Source organism: Giraffa tippelskirchi, chromosome 3 (genome assembly GCF_054371585.1).
Source record: "Giraffa tippelskirchi isolate mGirTip1 chromosome 3, T2T-mGirTip1v1.2.pri, whole genome shotgun sequence".
Lineage (NCBI taxonomy): Eukaryota > Metazoa > Chordata > Mammalia > Artiodactyla > Giraffidae > Giraffa > Giraffa tippelskirchi.
Window position 1 is genome coordinate 156,277,289 of NC_137277.1, and position 18,878 is coordinate 156,296,166.

The 18,878-nt window shown below is 39.1% G+C and overlaps 1 protein-coding gene across 7 annotated transcripts in view; it reads right to left on the reverse strand.

The window, feature by feature from the left end:
* LANCL1 (LanC like glutathione S-transferase 1) overlaps nucleotides 1–18,174 on the reverse strand; it is a 54,239-nt gene extending 36,065 nt beyond the window's left edge. For 2 of the 7 annotated variants that reach the window (XR_014080240.1, XM_081582735.1), the window contains exons 1-3: nucleotides 18,135–18,174; nucleotides 17,726–17,822; nucleotides 14,311–14,428 (exon numbers count right to left, since the gene is read on the reverse strand). Coding sequence is in view for 3 of the 7 variants with exons in the window: in XM_081582735.1 (XP_081438861.1) it covers nucleotides 14,311–14,428; nucleotides 17,726–17,806 (199 nt within the window). In the remaining 4 variants the exon portion in view is untranslated. Of the gene's footprint in view, nucleotides 1–14,310; nucleotides 14,429–17,725; nucleotides 17,823–17,996 lie in introns of all 7 variants that reach the window. The other 5 variants (XR_014080241.1, XR_014080239.1, XR_014080238.1 and 2 more) reach the window with 3 other exon arrangements.
* Between the last annotated feature and the right edge of the window lie 704 nt (nucleotides 18,175–18,878).

An 18,878-nucleotide genomic window follows, 5' to 3' on the forward strand; every position in this document is an offset into this window, starting at 1 on the left:
AAGTGGGAGGCAGAGTAGCTGTAGTAGAGATGAAACAAGACTGAATGGGAAAGATAGCTTGTCTGGAAGGTACAAGTCAACAGTACCTGTTGGGGAATGACTGAGAGGGAAATGTCAAGACGACTCCCAGATGCCTAACTTTAATGGCTGGATGGGCTACGGTGCCATCCTCTGAGATGGCAAACACCTCGAGGGGAGGGCCACTTAGGAGGGAAGACTACAGCTGTATCCATTCATAAACTCACCCCCAAATACGATTCCAGTTCCTAACGGACATTTAATGTAATGAGAAAGAATGTTTTTTTTAGTGGTTTCTAGGATAACACCCAACAGAACTGGTCATGAGGCTCAATGCAGGATGATGTATGGAGTTTAAACTTTTTAATGTTTTCATCAATCACGGAATATATTACATAATCAAGAATATTCTTAGGCTCAAATTTGAGCAGCAGATCAAATGTCCTTCTCTACTGTTCGGTAAGCAAATGGTAGAATAATCAAGACTTCCTTCCTTCTTCTACCTTTTCTTTTTTTTTTTTTCTTCTTCTACCTTTTCACCTTTTCTTCTAGACCAGAAAAGACTGAAATGAGATTTAAAATTTGTTTGCAGTTAATTGTAAAAATATGCTCCAGATTGTTTTAGACTTTAGAATTATGTTTTTAAGAAACAGGAAAGACTGCCCCACCTTTTATGAATCTGGATGAAGTTTTCATTGATATAAAATTTAAGTTAAAATATTCTTCTATTATTTTAGCTGGTCCACTCCATGATAACTACTATCACTAAACTCTGAAAACTAATGCTTTTTGGTCTTAATTTGACTATCTGGTTAGAAAACATACTGACCTATTTTAAAAGAGAAGATAATCCACATGAAGCTATACACTGAGATTATTAGTAAAGCAAAATCTAATCCATTATTTTCCCATTAATCTTCAAGTCATTAAGGGTGACTTTATGAGAAGTATTGGGGATAATATTCTAATTCTGTTAAGCAATGAGTACTTTCCTTCAGGAACAAGAGACCATTCCTACTCTGGATGGTGTTTTTATTTTCCAAAGGATACAGGAAAGTTGTTATTGGGCTGCCACCTCTAGTTTACATGTAAAATCAGACACACATTTAAGTCATATCAGTAAAAATGAATCAGTAAAGTGCCATTTAGAATCAAGCATGGTAAGTCAGTAATTGTTTTGGAAACAGCATGTTAATTCTGTAGTTATTCATAGCCTCAGAAGCTGACTTGGTGGAGAAGGAACAGACAGGTGGACAGAGTACCCTCTTCTACCCCAGAGATAAAAAAAACATCATCAGGAAGTAGGTACGGGCAGAGTGTGGACTGAAAGGGAAGGTTCATTTGTGGGAAGCCTGAAACAGAGCAAATGCAGAGAGTGCTCCCAGTACATGAAATCATCTAAGCAAATCCATGTGGACAAGAAGACTAGGGGATGATCTGGCTAGTAAGACTGGACTCCTTGGGGGTTCAAATTGTTAAAAACTAGACACAGAAATTTAGATTTAATGCTAATCCATTGTCAATTTATGTGAAGAAGGAGTATTCAAAAACAGTATTTTTCAAAGATAAATTTAGCTATATGTGTTAGTCCTACAAGATGGGATTGAACATGTAGGATTTCACTAGGGACATACATAACATGAAGGGTACTGCAGGGCATCATGCCAGCAATTGCATGCTGCTTCCACGTGCAGCCCCTGGACAAGAAGAGATGGCCTCACCTAACTAGACAGAAGTTGAGGGGTCTAACCCTTCTGGAAACCAAGAAGGAGAGGGACAACCAGATATGATTGAGCACTAGAAGTGTCTGACACAAGGCCTGGCGGGGAGGTGGCAGAAAGAGGAAGCAAATCTTAGACAGGTCAGGTCTGAGATGTTCATTAGACATCTCAGTGGAGATACCAAGTAGGCAGCAGAATGCATGGGTCTGAGTTTAGGGGAGAGAAGTTGGACAAATGTCCTCCAGAAAATTAAAAAAGAACCTACTTATCTCCTGTGATCTCAGAGGCCAGCAGAAACCCAGATATCTATTACTTTGATCTGATAACTTGTGGAATCTGTCTGGTTGCTCAGAACTACAGTGTTCACTATGACAGATTGCAACCGTAAGTATCTACAGAAACCTAAGTTAGTTAAAACTAACAAATTTAAAATTCAGTTTCCCAGTCACACTGGCCACATTTCCAACACATATCATCACTGCAGAAAGGTTCAAGGACATTACTGTATTAGGGACAGATGTCTTTCTTTACATAGAAAGTTCAGGATGTCTGGCACCGCTCACAGATCATCCCAGGAATCTCTTGGTTTTAAATTGTTGAAAACTAATTTACTTGAAAGACAAAAAACAAATAAAATTTTGCTGTAAAGGAATCTATCCTGGCTTTAAGTATAGATGCTCTGAACCAGATTTTTTTCTATTCTGTTTCCTTCTGTTACCACTCTGGCAAGGGAGGGTGAATTGTTTAGGGACACTTCTAAATCTGTAATTTCTTTACTCAGCTACTTATCCCCAGTAGTACTATAAATATAGCCAGCTGTTGAGAAGTAATTAATAGGAAGCCTTTGAATTTCTGAGGGATCATTAGTCCTATTCATCTTGACCAATCAAGACCTTGATGCATCTCAAATGTCTATGGAGATGATAAAAATCTCCACAGATGTATGAAGCTCTCAAAGCACTTCTCTGTAATTCTGCATTTGAGATTATTCCTCAACATTATTCATTTATTTTACAACCAGCCTACACTGATATAAAAACCTCTGCCATGGTACTTCAGCTCTGCAAGTTATTTCCTTATAGGTTAGGTGCTTTTGAAGACTCTTCTTCATGTATGCTCTGGTGGGAAAAATCACGTTCAGGTTATGGGTACTGCTGCAACCACTGGAGATGTTCAGTCAACGCCTAAGAATGGGTCTTAATAGTTTTGAGTGATACGGAGACAAGAATTTCCTAAAGGAGGGGGGATGGGTTACTTCACCCTCAGTTTCAAACAAAGTGTTCCCTAGTTGAAATTTTAAAAGCTCATCAATTTTTTTTTCGTTCAGATTAGCGGAAATATGAGAAATGAAAGTTTTCTCTAAATAACCCCCATACAGTATGATCACCTGCTTTCTGAGCAGGCTGGTATTTTCTAATGCATTATTTTTAATAATTATCTTAACCTTGTGTGTGTTTTGAATGTGTGTGTTTCCATTTCCTCGACAAAATGACAGTGCCTTTAGGGCAGGGTTCCCAGTCCCTGCAGTTATTCTCCACAAAGCCTGGATGTGAACACTGCACTGACTAGTACATCCAGCCTGTCTTCAGATTAAAGCTAGGCGTAGTGCCGGCTTTCCAAATACTCCGGTACTTTTAATACAGGTAATCTGAGGAGGAAACTAGTTGTGACTTTACATACTTAATTTAAAAATATTGACCCAAATGAAGAGGTGGAATTGTAAAGTAAAAAAAGGCAAATGAGCACGCTGAAGAGGTGTCTTCTTTTCTCCATTATCTATTTCCAGAGCTAAACAGGAAAAGAGATTAAAATTTAAAAACAGGGGGATATTATACTTTCCTGCTTCCTTCCCTCAGTGCCCAGCAGTGTACTGCTTCCTAACTGTCAAATTGGGAAGTGCTCCTATTCGATTATTCAGACTCCCATGAAAAGTGAAAGTGTTAGTTGCTCAGTTGTGTCCAACTCTTTGTGACCCCACGCACTGTAGCCCAGTAGGCTCCTCTATCCACGTGATTCTCCAGGCAAGAATACTGGAGTGGGTTGCCATTCCCTTCTCCAGGGGGTCTTCCTGACCCAGGGATCAAACCCGGGTGTCCACATTGCAGGGAGATTCTTTACCGTTTGAGCCACCAAGTAGGCCTTAGACTACCACAATAGGTGATAAATCTTTTAACACAATAGTTATGAAGAGTACAGGTTCATGAATCACTGCTTGAGATTGAAGCCTATCTATGCTACTTCCTAGCTGTGTAATCTTACCCCACTTACTAAACCTCTCTGTCCCTGAGCATCTTTATCTATTAAATGGAAATAACAGTAGCTACTCCATGTATGTGTGTGTGCGTGCTAAGTCGCTTCAGTCATGTCCGACTCTTTGTGACCCCATGGACTGTAGCCTGCCAGGCTTCTCTGTCTGTGGGATTCTCCATGCAAGAATTCTAGAGTGGGTTGCCATATCTCCTCCAGGGGATCTTCCAGACCCAGGGATTGAACCTGTGTCTCTTATGTCTCCTGCATTGGCAGGCAGGTTCTTTAACACTAGCGCCATCTGGGAAGCCCAGCTACTCCATAGTTACTGTAAATCATTCTGATCAGTACAACAGTCTCCAGCACCCAGTAACTACTCAATAAATGCCCAACTCCCATTAGTCTGTGATTCTCTCTGAGTGCTGAATGAGTTGCTGTGTCTCATCACTGATGCCTGATCTAAAGGGAAAGAAAATACAGAGGGAACCATATTCTTCTTCCACCTCCTATCTCCTGCCTCTCTCACTGGCTCCTCTGAGGAGGGTTAGCAAAGTGTTCCCTGCACATGTTCTGAAAATCTTCCCCGCATCAGGCCGTCTCTCTTCTCCTCAATCCTGTTTTCATGTTGTCATCCACTCTTTGGCTGTCCAGAGGCTCTTGAAGTCTAAGGAGTTCTCGGGTGGTATGGTGGTAAAGAATCCACCTGACCATGCAGGAGATGCAGGTGACTTGGGTTTTGATCCCTGGGTCAGGAAGATCCTCTGGAGCAGGAAATGGCAACATACTCCAGTATTCTTGCCTGGAGAATCCCTTGGTCAGAGGAGCTAGGTGGGCTATAGTCCACTGGGTCGCAAAGAATTGGACACAACTGAGCATGCATGCACATGAGAGCAGGTATGTTTAAATTGGGGGCAAGAAGGAGGAAGCCCACTTTATGTCCAGGTCTAAACGATATGCTCTTTATCCAATTCTGCCAAGTATAAAGTGAATATTATGTATGAGCCCTGTGTCATTGCTGAGTTCACCTCTCAATTGCATCAAAGGCTGAAGGGAATGGGATATGATTAACTCTTTCACATCCTTGAGACATGAAATGAGTTGGATTCTCACTCCTTCCCCATTCTGCCTAGTTTTGTTTGTTATTGTTTTTAGTTTGCATAGATGGTAGCTAGAGTAGTAAAAGACAGGTCATTTCTCTTTCATTCATCCATTCAACAAATATTTATTAAGCACCAACTATGGACCTGGCATTGTGTTAACTGCTGAAGTTAATGGAATGAAATTGACAAGACATGCCATCTGCTATTGTGGGTAAAAATCAAATGTTTAGATATATGTCTTCTTTCTTTACCTCCTGTCAATTCTTCTGATCTAGCTACAAACACTCTGATCCTGCTCCGCGCTTCACCCAAGCACACTGGTGATATCTAAACCCTACAGCTGTTTCAAGCCTGTGTCTCAGCCATTTATTAATAAGATCACTGACAGCACAATGACATCAGCACCTTATAAATTGCAGGCACAAAGAAAGAAGGCAACATTCATGGTGAATTCATCTATCTAGTGATCATCGTGAAGGGCCCTCACAGACCCAGTGGAGATCCACGCCACTGATTCCTTCCATTTGACCTAACAGTGCTGGGTGGGAAGCATAGATGCTTCTCACGACAGTGAAGGACACTTGGTCAAGGCTCAAATTAGACACTGAAATGCTGGCTCTGACGAAGAGCTTCTTAGAAGAATATCAAATTGCAAAGAAAAGACACCTAGCCATAGCAATTCCTTTCAAATATCTGGTATCAGCATAAACTAAGACCCACATGCTAAAACTGTATAGCTCAGAGGCTATACATTTGGCAGATCAGAGGAACACCATCTTGAAACACTTTAATAACTTGCAATTTGAGCGTGATTTAATATTACTCTAGGGATTATGCTGCACATCCTCTTATTTAAAATGTTATCTAATACTTGAAAAGAGGAAATATATGCCAATCTTAGCCTCATTAACTTTGCAAGTTGGTACAGAAGATTGGGTCATGTCTTTTAGAACTAAAGCCGCTAGAGTCCTGTGTGTACTTTTTAAGTCTGAGTAAATCTTATTTCCCTTGGGAATTATCAAAGTTAAGCATAGAAAAAAATGAAATTAAATGAGGGCTAGCACTTTTCCTCATTCCCTCTTAAAGACACAAGTGAGATCAGCCATCCCTTGGGTTTACTTTTCTTACTTTGTTATCTGCAAGGAAAGCAATCTTTCTTACTAAATGCTAATTTCTAATGCGAGAAAACTTCATCTGCTCACTTAATCCTTTATAATAATAGTACCTCACCGTGCTTCATGTTTTCCATTTTATAAAGCACTTTACAATCTTCTCCCTCCTAGAACAAATCTACTTGGAGCAAAACCCAGATGGCAGTGGGCATCATGTCCTCTGTTGAGTCCCCACAGATTCCTGGACACTACCTGTGTGCGTGCATGTTCAGTCCTGTATGACTATTTGGGACTCTATGGACTGTAGCCCACCAGGTTCCCCTGTCCATGGAATTTCCCAGGCAAGAATACTGGAGTGGGTTGCCATTTCCTTCTCCAAGGGATCTTCCTGACCCAGGGATTGAACCCGTGTCTCCTGCATCTCCTGCAGTGGCAGGTAGATTCTTCACCACCGAGACATCTGGGAAGCCCACTGTCAAGGAAGTCCCTATTCATTTTTTAAATGCGAGCAAGTTATTAGGTGAATTTTTTAAACTTAACTCATTTAACCATAATTTACTTAAAAGTTATTGATACCTTGTCTTCTGTTAGTGCTTCAGGATGCTTCAAAAAACAAAGCTGCTGAACAGAAATAGATTAACCCTTGCTGGGTCTTTGATCTGGAGTTATATCTGAAAAATAACCTTTGAAAACAATCTCAATTTGTGATTAAGTATATTTACTAGTATAGGAATTTCCTGGTGGTCCAGTGGTTAGGATTCCATGATTCCACTGCAGGGGGCATGGGTTCAGTCCCTGGCAGGGGCATCATCTACCATCACTTAATAGCTGAACTTCAGATTTGATCTTAAGGGGTTTCCATGCCTGCTATTTTTCTACACCGTTTGCTGTGTGCATGAGCACACTGAACGGTTCTTGATGGGGCACCTAAAGATCTAAACGGCTTCCCTTGCCTCCCAAGCTGCGAGCGTATAGCAAAGAACTCTTGAAACTCTACTGGGAAAGGATTAAAGCTCAAAATGAACAACTCAATGCTTAACTGCTGGTGTATGTCATACATCAGTATCATGATGCACTACATTTCAGTGTACTAGATTTTACAGAGGAGGATTTCAGTGAAAAGAACTGAGGCTGTTCATTTCAAATATTGCTTATTAACAGTTGCAAGAGCTACTGCTTGCTTTCAGACTATGAGTAATGTTTTACACAAGAGGATCCTCAACAAGCCTTTTCAAATACAAGCAATTATGAGGAAAAGCTTCTGTTTTGGCCCAGTTAATTTTCTATCCTGAAGCCATGCTCTGAATATATTAATTTAGGATTAGAAAGAGGAAGAACGTTCTAAGGAACAAAGCTGAAGATTATACTTTTCTAGCTGCAAATGCCCATAAATCTTTCTAGAGTTTTTACTCTACTGCTACTGCTAAGTTGCTTCAGTCGTGTCTGACTCTGTGCGACCCCATAGATGGCAGCCCACCAGGCTCCGCCGTCCCTAGGATTCTCCAGGCAAGAATACTGGAGTGGGTTGCCATTTCCTCCTCCAGTGCATGAAAGGGAAAAGTGAAAGTGAAGTTGCTCAGTCGTGTCCGACTCTGTGAGACCCCATAGACGGCAGCCCACAAGGCTCCTCCATCCATGGGATTTTCCAGGCAAGAGTACTGGAGTGGGGTGCCATTGCCTTCTCCTTTTACTCTATGTCCAGCCCAAAATAACTTTTTCCTGTAGACATTTTAATAGTAGTTATTCTTGCCTTTCTTACAAGCCATGATTCCCTCAATCTTTCCAAATTCCTGTCATGTTTTTGCAGGGCTTATTCTGATTTTTTCTAAAACACTTAAAATTGACTAGTCATTAGCCATTTCTAAAAAGTTGGTATGGCTCACATTACTTCATCTCATAGCTTATGTGTTGGTCTTCACTTATCTTTTTTACCTATCAAATGTATGGAGTAAACCCAAACATAGGAGTGGAAAGTAAACTCCAACTGCCACCGCCCCCTCAACCACCACACACACACATACACGTTCTCAGCGACTAAAGAGCAGGGCTCTATCTTTGTCACTAACTAGCTGTGTGAACAAGGTACGCAGCCTCGCTTTGATTCAGTTTTCTCATCTGCGAAATCAGGGTATGAATAGTATGCATGCCATGGAGTTGTTTTGAGATGTAGATGCGTTATTTAATGCAAAGCACTTATGTGGAGCCCAGCATATAACATTAGTGACTGGCATACACACACACACACACTAGCTCTTGTCATTCAAATGTAAATCCTATTAGCATTTTATTAACAAGAATCAAATTTTAATGTTTCTTCTCATCTTTCCACAGTTAAATGATCATGAAATTGCATACTGATGATCCTCATTCCTTTAGGAGCCAAAATTCATTCAATCAATGTATTTTATTATTAAAATATTGAATTGTATTTTGAATATTAATGTATAGTAATAATGTGTTAACTCTCAATTACTGACTGAAAAAATTGATTATTCACAACACTTCATTCCTGAATAAGTAAAAAGAGACCAGACGGATTTGTGGTAAAAATTGCTTCATTTGCCATAAGAGATAGTTATGGGATTTTAAAATTCTCCTTTCTTTCCTACCTAAGGATCAAAGCATATTACCTCTCTGTGGTGAATAAAAAAAGATAAACACCAAAGAATACAGCTTATAAAACTGCACTATGACAACCCATAAGTATAAATAAAGGCTTCAGAGATGATATCTGAATCCTATTAAAAGTTTATGTTAATCACTCATCACCACATTATATCCTCTGCTTTTATTGAAAAATAAAAGCCAAGATAATTTTAGTTGTAAAAGAGTTTGTAAAGTCGATGTTAAGTACTTTCTTTTTTTTTTTAAGTTTTATTTATTTTTTTAATAAATTTATTTATTTTAGTAGGGGGCTAATTACTTTACAATATTGTAGTGGTTTTTGCCATACATTGACATGAATCAGCCATGGGTTTACATGTGTTCCCCATCCTGAACCCCCCTCCTGTTAAGTACTTTCTAAAGCAATGATCTGCTTCTTTTGAGTGTCAGTTTAAACTTGTATATGTCACCCTTACCAGTAAAGCATTATAGTGTTTTCTAAAGCACATACAACACACAGAGGTACTCTAGCAGAAAAGTAATCTATCACTATTAGTCTCAATTTTTGTTGGAAAATTAAAAAATGATGCGAGTCCCGTTTCTCAGTTTTAAGTTCATATGTAACATTAAAAACATATGGGTGCTTTTTCTCTTCACTGAAACTCTTTCAAGATCAACTGAACAACTGAGACAAATCTAGGCATAGCATGAATGAAGCATCATGAAGTTCGGCAGCCTAGCCCTGTGGTTTTCTTTGGAGTCATGAACCAGAAACACAGATACATGACTACAGGGTGTACTGTGGATTGATAAATGTTACAAACAAATTAAGGACTTTATAACCCTGTGACAAGACAGCGAGACTTTGAGAGGAAAAGGAAAGGAGAGGCAGAGAGCTGCTTATTCAGGCTGAGAAACCACTAATGTTTCACAGTGTTTAGAACCTGCTGTAGCCCCATTTCTAAGTTTAAGCTACACTTGGATCTAGAAAAATGATTTATGATTTGGCATTTCTAGAATACTTCCTTTCTATGGCAGGCTTTATGAAAAGACTATTACTTATAGAAATTAAGGAACTTAAAAGTGAGTAAGAAATTTTCAATCAAAATCCAAATATTAATCTCCCTAGAAATATAGAATAAGCAAAATATTGCTTAGCATATTTCAAACATTTATCAGTTCAGTTCAGTTCAGAAGTTCAGTCTGAGAAAGAGTCGGACTCTTTGTGACCCCATGGGCTGCAGCACGACAGGCTTCCCTGTTCACTGCCAACTCTCGGAGCTTACTCAAATTCATGTTAATGATAAATTTATCCTTATAAAAATTCTCCCAAATTAGAGAGCCAGGTTAGAGAGCCTTTTGCAGATAGAAAAATTGTGGCTTACTGTCTACATGCCTTGTGCAAACATAGGAACAAAAAAGGATCCTTTTTCGTGTTGTACAGAACTTACAGCAGAGAGTGCCAGGTCTTACCCCAAATCCATGCCCCTCTTTCCGTCAATAACCGACCCTAGCTTAGACTACATTCACCATCCTGCCTTGTTAAGGGGTATGACCATGTGACTATGTTCTACCCAATGCAAAGAAAGTAGAATTGAAATGCTGAGTAGGACTTCCTGGAAGTCTTATTTTAAAGGAAAGAAATGCATCTTTTTCCTCCCTGCAGCCTTGAAAAGCCAATATAATGGCTGAATATTCAGTTGCTATTTGGTCAAGGGGTAGAAGCTAGTGCTGAGGGATGTTGTAGCTATTGCTCAGTTGCTAAGTGGTGTCTGACTCATTGAAATCCAAAAAAGGGCAATGCCAAAGGATTGGCTGAGGGATGATGGAGAGAAAGAAACGAGCCTGGGTTCCTTTTGACATCCTGAGGCCATCACCATAGCTCTGGACCACCTCCCTCTGTTTCTTTTACATCTTTTTTGTTTTGTTCAGTTGCTAAGTTGTGTCTGACTCTTTGCTACCCCATAGACTGCAGCATGCCAGGCTTCCCTGTCCTTCACTATCTTCTTGAGTTTGCTCAAACTCATGTCCATTAAGTCAGTGTTGCTATCTAACCATCTCAACCTTTGCTACCCTCTTCTCCTCTTGCCCTCAATCGTTCCCAGAATCAGGGTCTTTTCCAATGAGTCGGCTCTTCGCATCAGGTGCCAAAGTACTGGAGCTTCAGAATTGGTCCTTTCAATGAATATTCAGGGTTGATTTCCTTTAGGATTTATTGGTTTGATCTACTTGCTCTCCAATGGACTCTCAAGAGTCTTCTCCAGTACCACAGCTCAAAAGCATCAATTCTTTGGCACTCAGCCTTCTTTATGGTGCAACTCTCACATCCACACTTGACTACTGGAAAAACCATAGCTTTGACTATACAGACCTTTGTCAGCAAAGCAATGACTCTTCTTTTACATCAGAGAAAAAAAATGTTATCGTGTTTGAGCCACTGTAATTTTTATTATTTTGGATATCTGAAACTGAACCCAATCCTATTCCAAAACCAATCCTATTCAAATCAGCACAAAAATCAGACTGTATTTCAACTGGGGAATGAAACTTAACAAAATAAGATAGAATTTAAGGTTCTAATTGTAACAATCATGTTACAATCATAGTTTCTCAAATAAACTGCATATTACATGAAAAGAATTTCATTGCATATGATAATAAATGTTTAATAAACGTGAATGCTGAAGAAGGAAATAAAGTTTTAAAAAATTTCTATAATTAGTGTTTTCCAAAGGAATGTTATTTTGCAAAATTAATAACAAGAGCAAATAATAGTATTTATAGAAATATGACCCTCAAATTGGTGAACAAAGTTAAAAATATATAATCCTCTTTTCCTCAAAAGAATTATTTTTTGAAAGATAATGAGGCATAAAAGTAACACACAAAGCCACCCATTATTATGTAAATACTGCTTTAAGACAGAACACAAAGTATTTTTATTGTGTTAAGATGCTCATGAATGTATTTTTGCTAATAAAATTGCAGTTATGAATAGATGATGCTTGATAAGACATAATGCAATGGGAAGAAAAGGTATTACGATATCCTGTGGTTGAATCAGCTTTAGTTTCTCCCACAACAAATTTTATGCTGTTCAGATGGAACATTTGCATAGGAAAGCATTTTACTTGGGCAAACACTGGAGGAGACAATCCATTCTATGTGGGAACAACAGCTTTATAACAGTGCTTGATCAGGAGGCATTAGGAACCTTGCCTTGAAAGCCATTATCAAATTTATCTAGAAAATTTTATGCTACATCATAAAATAACCAGCAACTGAAGAAATCCTTAACTGCTTACTATGTCAATTTGCCCCTGCTTTCAGGAGACATCAATGAATATCATAGATACTGAAGGATAAAAGAGCTGAAGGACACAGGCAATTCAAAGGAAATTATGCCAAAAACTCCATATTGCCAAAAAAATGTTAAACAAACTTGCATTCTACTTTTGGAGAAGGCAATGGCACCCCACTCCAGTAATCTTGCCTGGAAAATCCCATGGACGGAGGAGCCTGGTAGGCTGCAGTCCATGGGGTCCCTAAGGGTCAGACACGACTGAGCGACTTCACTTTCCCTTTTCACTTTCATGCATTGGAGAAGGAAATGGCAACCCACTCCAGTGTTCTTGACTGGAGAATCCCAGGGACGGGGGAGCCTGGTGGGCTGCTGTTTATGGGGTCACACAAAGTCGGACACAACTGAAGCGACTTAGCAGCCGCAGCAGCATTCTACTTTGGAGTAACTTTTTCTTTTTTCTATTTCCAAAGAAATTTTAACTTTGATTCTCAACCAGCTCTGCCAATAGTGAAGTTTTTTCTTATGTTGGTAAACAATTAATTCAAACTTGAAATCAATCACCACTTCTTTTCCTCCTAAAGCAAGTTACCTTATGATATATAATAATATAAGCTCACCTGAAGAAGGAGAGTTACAGATTTATGTCATTCTTTTAATAATCAGTTATGGAATGAAATCCAGCCATCTGTCTCAGTTGTCCTGTTCTGTTCAAATCCTCATAATTTTACACAAAGAAGTGTAATACTAATCAATAAGATTCACTTACCAATGACTGCACACTTGGAACACAGTATAGCTACTCAATAAATGACAGCTGTTGCTATAATGTCTCTCTTGAAACAAAATACCTTCATTTTATTCTCATCTTAACATTTCTTGTGTTAAGCTTCTAAATCCACAAAAATTATAACACTATACTATAAAAGGGAGGGTCCAACATGTAGCTCAGATGGTAAAGAATCTGCCTGCGATGCAGGAGACCCGGGTTCGACCTCTGGTTCGGGAAGATCCTCTGGAGAAGGGAATGGCAATCCCTCCAGTATTCTTGCCTGGAAAATCCCATGGACAGAGGAGCCTGGCAGGCTATAGTCTGCGGGGTCTCAAAGAGTCGGACACAACTGAGCAACTAACAATAACACTATCTAGACCACTCCTTTTGTTTTATAAAATACTGACCTTAAACGTCCCTGAGAGATTAAAATTTTACTGATTTTCTCTGCCTTCCCATACTCAAGAGAAGGAACAGAATCACTTGCCATAACAGAGGATTACTAAGAAAATGCTATTATTAACAGTAAATTCCTCTCCTAGAAAAGCTCTCAAAGTATGCTCTGAGAAGGACCATCACCATCTGCATCAGGACCATGGAGGCTTGTAAACTGCAGATTCCTGGGTCCTGCTCAAGACTACTGAAGCAGAATCTTGCTGCGAGGCCTAAGAACCTGCATTTTTATAAGCACCACTGCCTTAAAATCAAATCCAAACTTCCTAAGCTAAAAGCCTCTTCCTCCTTGTCTGCTTTTCAGAATAACTGGGAAACACTAGTCTCTAAGTTGTGTTTCCTTCAAGATGAGAAAGCTGTCTTCCCTTTCTGCATTTGTAAGCTAGCTGCAGTTCAACTTTCCTTCTTTGGTTTCCCTCTTTCTCACTCTTTTGACATCTATGTACAGTTTCCTCCCAAACTTTCTCAACCTCTCAATGACCAGCAAAACAGTGAATGTACATCAGTGAGCAATGACTATATTGGAGGATTAGTTCATGGAATCTATATTCTACCCTGAGTTCCTGTATGGACACCTGTTACATGGTAACTTAAAAAATAAAAAAATGACAATTTTGGACGTGTTTTATTTTCCATGGGTAAATTCTCCTGTTTCATGCACTGCATTTTGGGAATCTTCCCAGCTCTTCTCAGTGAAATTCCATTTCTGAATTAACTATGTAACACTGAACATCAATTTTTCACCCAAGTATGAGAGCCATCCAAACTTGTGTCAGGCATGAATTCTAGGAATATGCTTACTCTGCTCTAAATTCTGGACACTGTTAAAGACCCAGGAGATACCAGGTTAGGCTGAGAGCACATTATCCTCCCCAGAAGCAATTGCTCCTAGGCAGATGCAGGAAGCACTTAAGGGTGTACCATTCAACCAGGCAGCTCTCCTCTCCTATGCTTGTGTCAGCTCCCAGTCAGCACTTCATACCTGCCCAGCCAGTGTAAACAGTGCTATCCCGAGGGTCTGCTGACTTCAGGCCTCTCTCCATTTGCTGAAGAAGCTCTCGAATCTTATTGTTCAAGCGTTGTGAGAACTCAGGAGTCAGCTGTAGATATTAAAGGGAAAACAAGTATCAAAAAACATAGGCCACTTGGTGTCCTAGACTATACGCTGTTAGAAATAGGAGGGTACTTCATTTCCTTTCAAGCTGCAGTTTTTTGCCTGAGAGAACGGGATAATTATTTTAGTCTTAAACAACAAGGATGAATTAACAAAATGTAAAAGTACTACTGTATTTTCTTACTCAAGTGAGGAAATATTTTTGATGTAACTTAAATGTTTTCCATAAAAATTTTAATTAAATATTAGACTGCCAATGATAAATGGGATCACAGTAATTTCCATTTACTAGGAATTGTCTATTATTTAAATCGATGTTTTTTATTATAATAAAAACCATTTTATTAAACTAAGCACAAAACATTTCAAGCAATTGGATTTTTAGTATTCAGGCAGATGCAATGTAAATTCCCTAAAGAAATACTAATTGCTTCTGTTGTTTAAAAAATGAGGATAAATATTTATTAAAAAATCCATTTAGAAAAAAATGTATAAACATTTAAAAAAAACTGTAGAAGTGGCATAAGAAAAGCTAAATAAATTCACAGATATTAGGAGCCTTCAGCAGAGTGGAAAGAACATTGGATCAAGACACAAAAACCCACGCCCAGCACAGTGCCTGGCAGGCTACGGGCCTCACAAATATCGCTCAATGAATGAGCCAGGTACATCCTTGTCTGCTAGTAGCTGAGTGACCATGCTCAACCTGTAACTTCTTTATGTTTCAGCTGCCTTGTAAAGTCAGGATAATAACACCTGACCCACCAATGTCAAAGGTGCACAGAGGATCAAATGAGATTGTGTGTCTCATACCCTTTGCATTCAGGGATTTAAATGCTGACATTTTTACTATTTTAAGCAATCCAATGGTCTATAAAAATATTTTGGATATAGACTGAAAACACACTAAGATTGGGGAGTGGGGTTGGTGATATCCATATAAAGGACCATATGAAGGGCAAATGGTGAGGCTTACCAAAAAATTATGTTATTTGTTCTAATAACTAAAAAACATTTAGAAAGTTCTGTATATGTTGAATCATCAAGTGTCTTAAAAGGGCACTTTAATATATACCTCTATTTTTAGTAATCTGCTCTGATTCTCAGACTTGGATTTCACAAAGCAGTAAAATAGTTGGGGAACATTACAAAGGTACAAACATTTCATCACGTAAGAATGGTAAAAACATATGTAACAATGACCTGCAAGCATCATAATCTCATTTTTTTAAAAAGGGCATTTTTAAAAAATGTAGGAAGGCAGTAGGAAAAAAATGTAGAAAAGGCAGTATCAGAATTATTAGTGATAATAAAAGACATTAAGTTTTACTGATACTTTGAAGAGTATCTCTGATAAGGCAAATCAGATGATCAACCATATCTAGGTTATTTATTCTAAAGCATCACTATGATCCCTTATTTCACACTCTGAAGAAGAAACCACATTGTTTGAGGGACACACTCCCATCATTTAAGAATGTCTGCCAAGAGGTTAAGATTTCAACAAGCCTTAAAAATACATTTAGTAAGATAAAATATACTTCAGTATTAATATAAAAGGCCTATAAATCTTAACTAGATAGAAGAATGCATCTACGTAAGAACATGTCATAGTCTGTTCGTAGATCATGGATAATTTATCATCTTGCCTGACCTTACTGTAAGCGACCAAGAATAATGAGAATGCCTCAGCCTCATGAAGGGACATTACCTTCTATTTGGCACATAATTGCATTTAATAAAAGCAACCTGCCTAAGAATATTGATTGCTTGTGGCAGACAAAAAATTATTCAAACCTAGCAATAATATGAAGAGTCTCTAAAAGCCCTTTTTCAATAGATGCCAGAAAGCAGAGCAGTTCCTTATTGAAATATTCGCATTAACAAGTTAAGGAGGACAGATCTCCAGGGTCTGTTCCTTAGTGTTCAACATTAAACAATTTTAGAAGTGGGAGGAGGATTGTCCAAAACCCACATGTCAGGCAATAAATTACATTATCATTTTGGGGCCAGAGTTCAAACTTATGAGTATTGTTATTTTCTCCCTTAGATACAGACTTAAATTTGTAATTAGCATTTACTTTATAAACAGTTCTGTTCTCTTTGCCAAGAAACATGAAGCTGCAGATCTTCCTCCAAAAGGACAAGACAAGACAAGACGAATGCTTCAGCTTCAAGATCTGCAGAGCTAGGCAGAACACAGGTTCAAAAAGCCAAAAGGAAGCCATCTGGTTTCAAGGTAATGATTAGAGGCTTAGTTTTGGCAGTTCAATTCTGGTCTTAAAAGAATCATACTAATTCCAGCTCCATACACACTTAGGCAGCCTTCTATCTTACAACTCTCTGCCATCTCTTTCATTCCTCCTACTTGCACTACTCAAGTTAAACTACAATGCTAAGTGTTTTAAGGAGAGAATCAACAGAATTACTGTAAGTTCACTTGGCAGATATGGACTCTCTAAGGCCCTTCAATCACAAGCAAAATGCTTTTTGTATGGCTGATGAGCTTAGAAGAACTTAGCTGGTAAAATTTTAAAATGTGTGCACATTTAAAGAGATCACTCTTCCCACTTAACACTTAAGATTTCTTGACAAGGTGTATACCCTCTTAATTATGTTCACAGGCGTGAGAAAACACAGGCCTCTGGAATCTCAAGCCCAGGTTCTCTTTGTAACCTTACAGTAATTTGTGAGGTGCTCACCAGTTTAATTGACCACTTTCATGTATCCATTCATTTATTTATTTTCCAGTTGTGGGGTTGACTGGAAATGGGACAAAGATTTCAGGCCTATATCCCAAACCTCTCTTAGCAGCAGGAGTTTAAAGATGTCTTCACTGCATTCTGGTTTACCCTCGTCCTTATCCTGCCGGTACTCCTGTTCAATCATAAAATAGTAACACTGCGCATGTGAAAAGCCAGCAGGATTTCTCATCTCTCTTAAAAAACAAACCAAAATGATAAAAAAAAAAAAAAAAGGCAGGATTACACAGCAAATTGCAGAGCTGCCAATTTTTATAATTTAAATATCAATGACTGAAGTTATTTCAATGATCAATTACTATTAAAAATATTATCAACAACTCCTTATATAAGTTCAACATGTTAGAGCTCGAACTATTTTCATATGTACTTTATATATTTAAAATATTTTACCTGTTTATACTGAAATTATGTATTTTTTTAAAAAGGGATGGTCATCCCTTCTTTCAGGCAAAACCAAACTCCTTTCCAAACACTGGGGTTTGGAGGTAGGGATGGGGGCAGATATTTCCCAAACTCACCCTCCCAGCAGAATCAAAGTAGCCTTCGGCCAGGGATTTGTTATAATCGGCATAAGGATTCGGGAAGGCCCTTTGCGCCATGATGCCAGTAACGAGCCTGCAAAACAGGGGAAAAAGAGAATCTACGTTGAGATACGGGCCAAGGCCGCGTTGCGAAGGCGGCGGCCAGCGCCCGGGGAACACCTTCCTTCCAGTCCCCCGGCCACGGCGCGGTCCAGGCGGTTCGAGTGGACCCCTGGCCCGCCGCGGCCCGGCCGTCAGGGTGTGGCACCTCCGCAAAAGGGCTGCCAGAGCTCCTAACCCACCGCGACGAAGGGGGTCCGTTTTGCACCCCACGTTCACACTCTTCCGATTTCAAGCAACTGCCCGTCCAAGGTCCCAAAGCCCTGTACGGTCTCTGGCCACTCACCCCGCAGTCTCTGGACAAAAACAGAAGCGACACTTTCACTGCCCACTTCCTGCCATCTGGACCAATCAGAGCCTTCGCCACTCCGGAGGCCCGCCCCTTTCTCATTTTCAGTTTGTTAAAGAGACAGAAGTGTTGTTTCTAAAGGGTGGGACAGGTGATTTAATTCCTGCAGAGTTGGAGAGGGGGCATATCTTAGAGTAATGTGCAACTGTGGGCAATGTTTCCTACCTTTATCCTCCTTTAAATTAAAAAAAAATTCAAGTCCAGATGATTCGCAAGAATTCGATTTTTTTTTTTTTAATTTGGAGAAGGAAACTTTGAGATATGAACACATTCACAGTCCTACTGCTAGCACTGAAGGACTGAATAAAATTGAGGAGGATTATGTCTCTCCAGAGATTTGTCAAGCTTTTTTTTTTGCTTGAATAAACAAAAAATGTAATAAAACACCATCATCACTCTTAGTGGCAAAGATCTTTGGAGATAATTTATGATAATTTAACCTCAAAGGCACTCAGTCAATGTGAGTGGCCAGCGGCAAGATGTCACATGGCAGCTTCTCAAACTTCAAGGAAAATAACATGAAAGCACAAATCACAGCTCTTAAGAGCTTTAATCTTCTCCTTTAGTTTAAATTAGACCATAATACTGTATACCCAAGCCCTTTAAAAAGGTAACAGTGTCCAATAGAGCAAAGGGTAACATTCAATTCGTAACATTCAATTTCAATGCTTAACGGTCTCT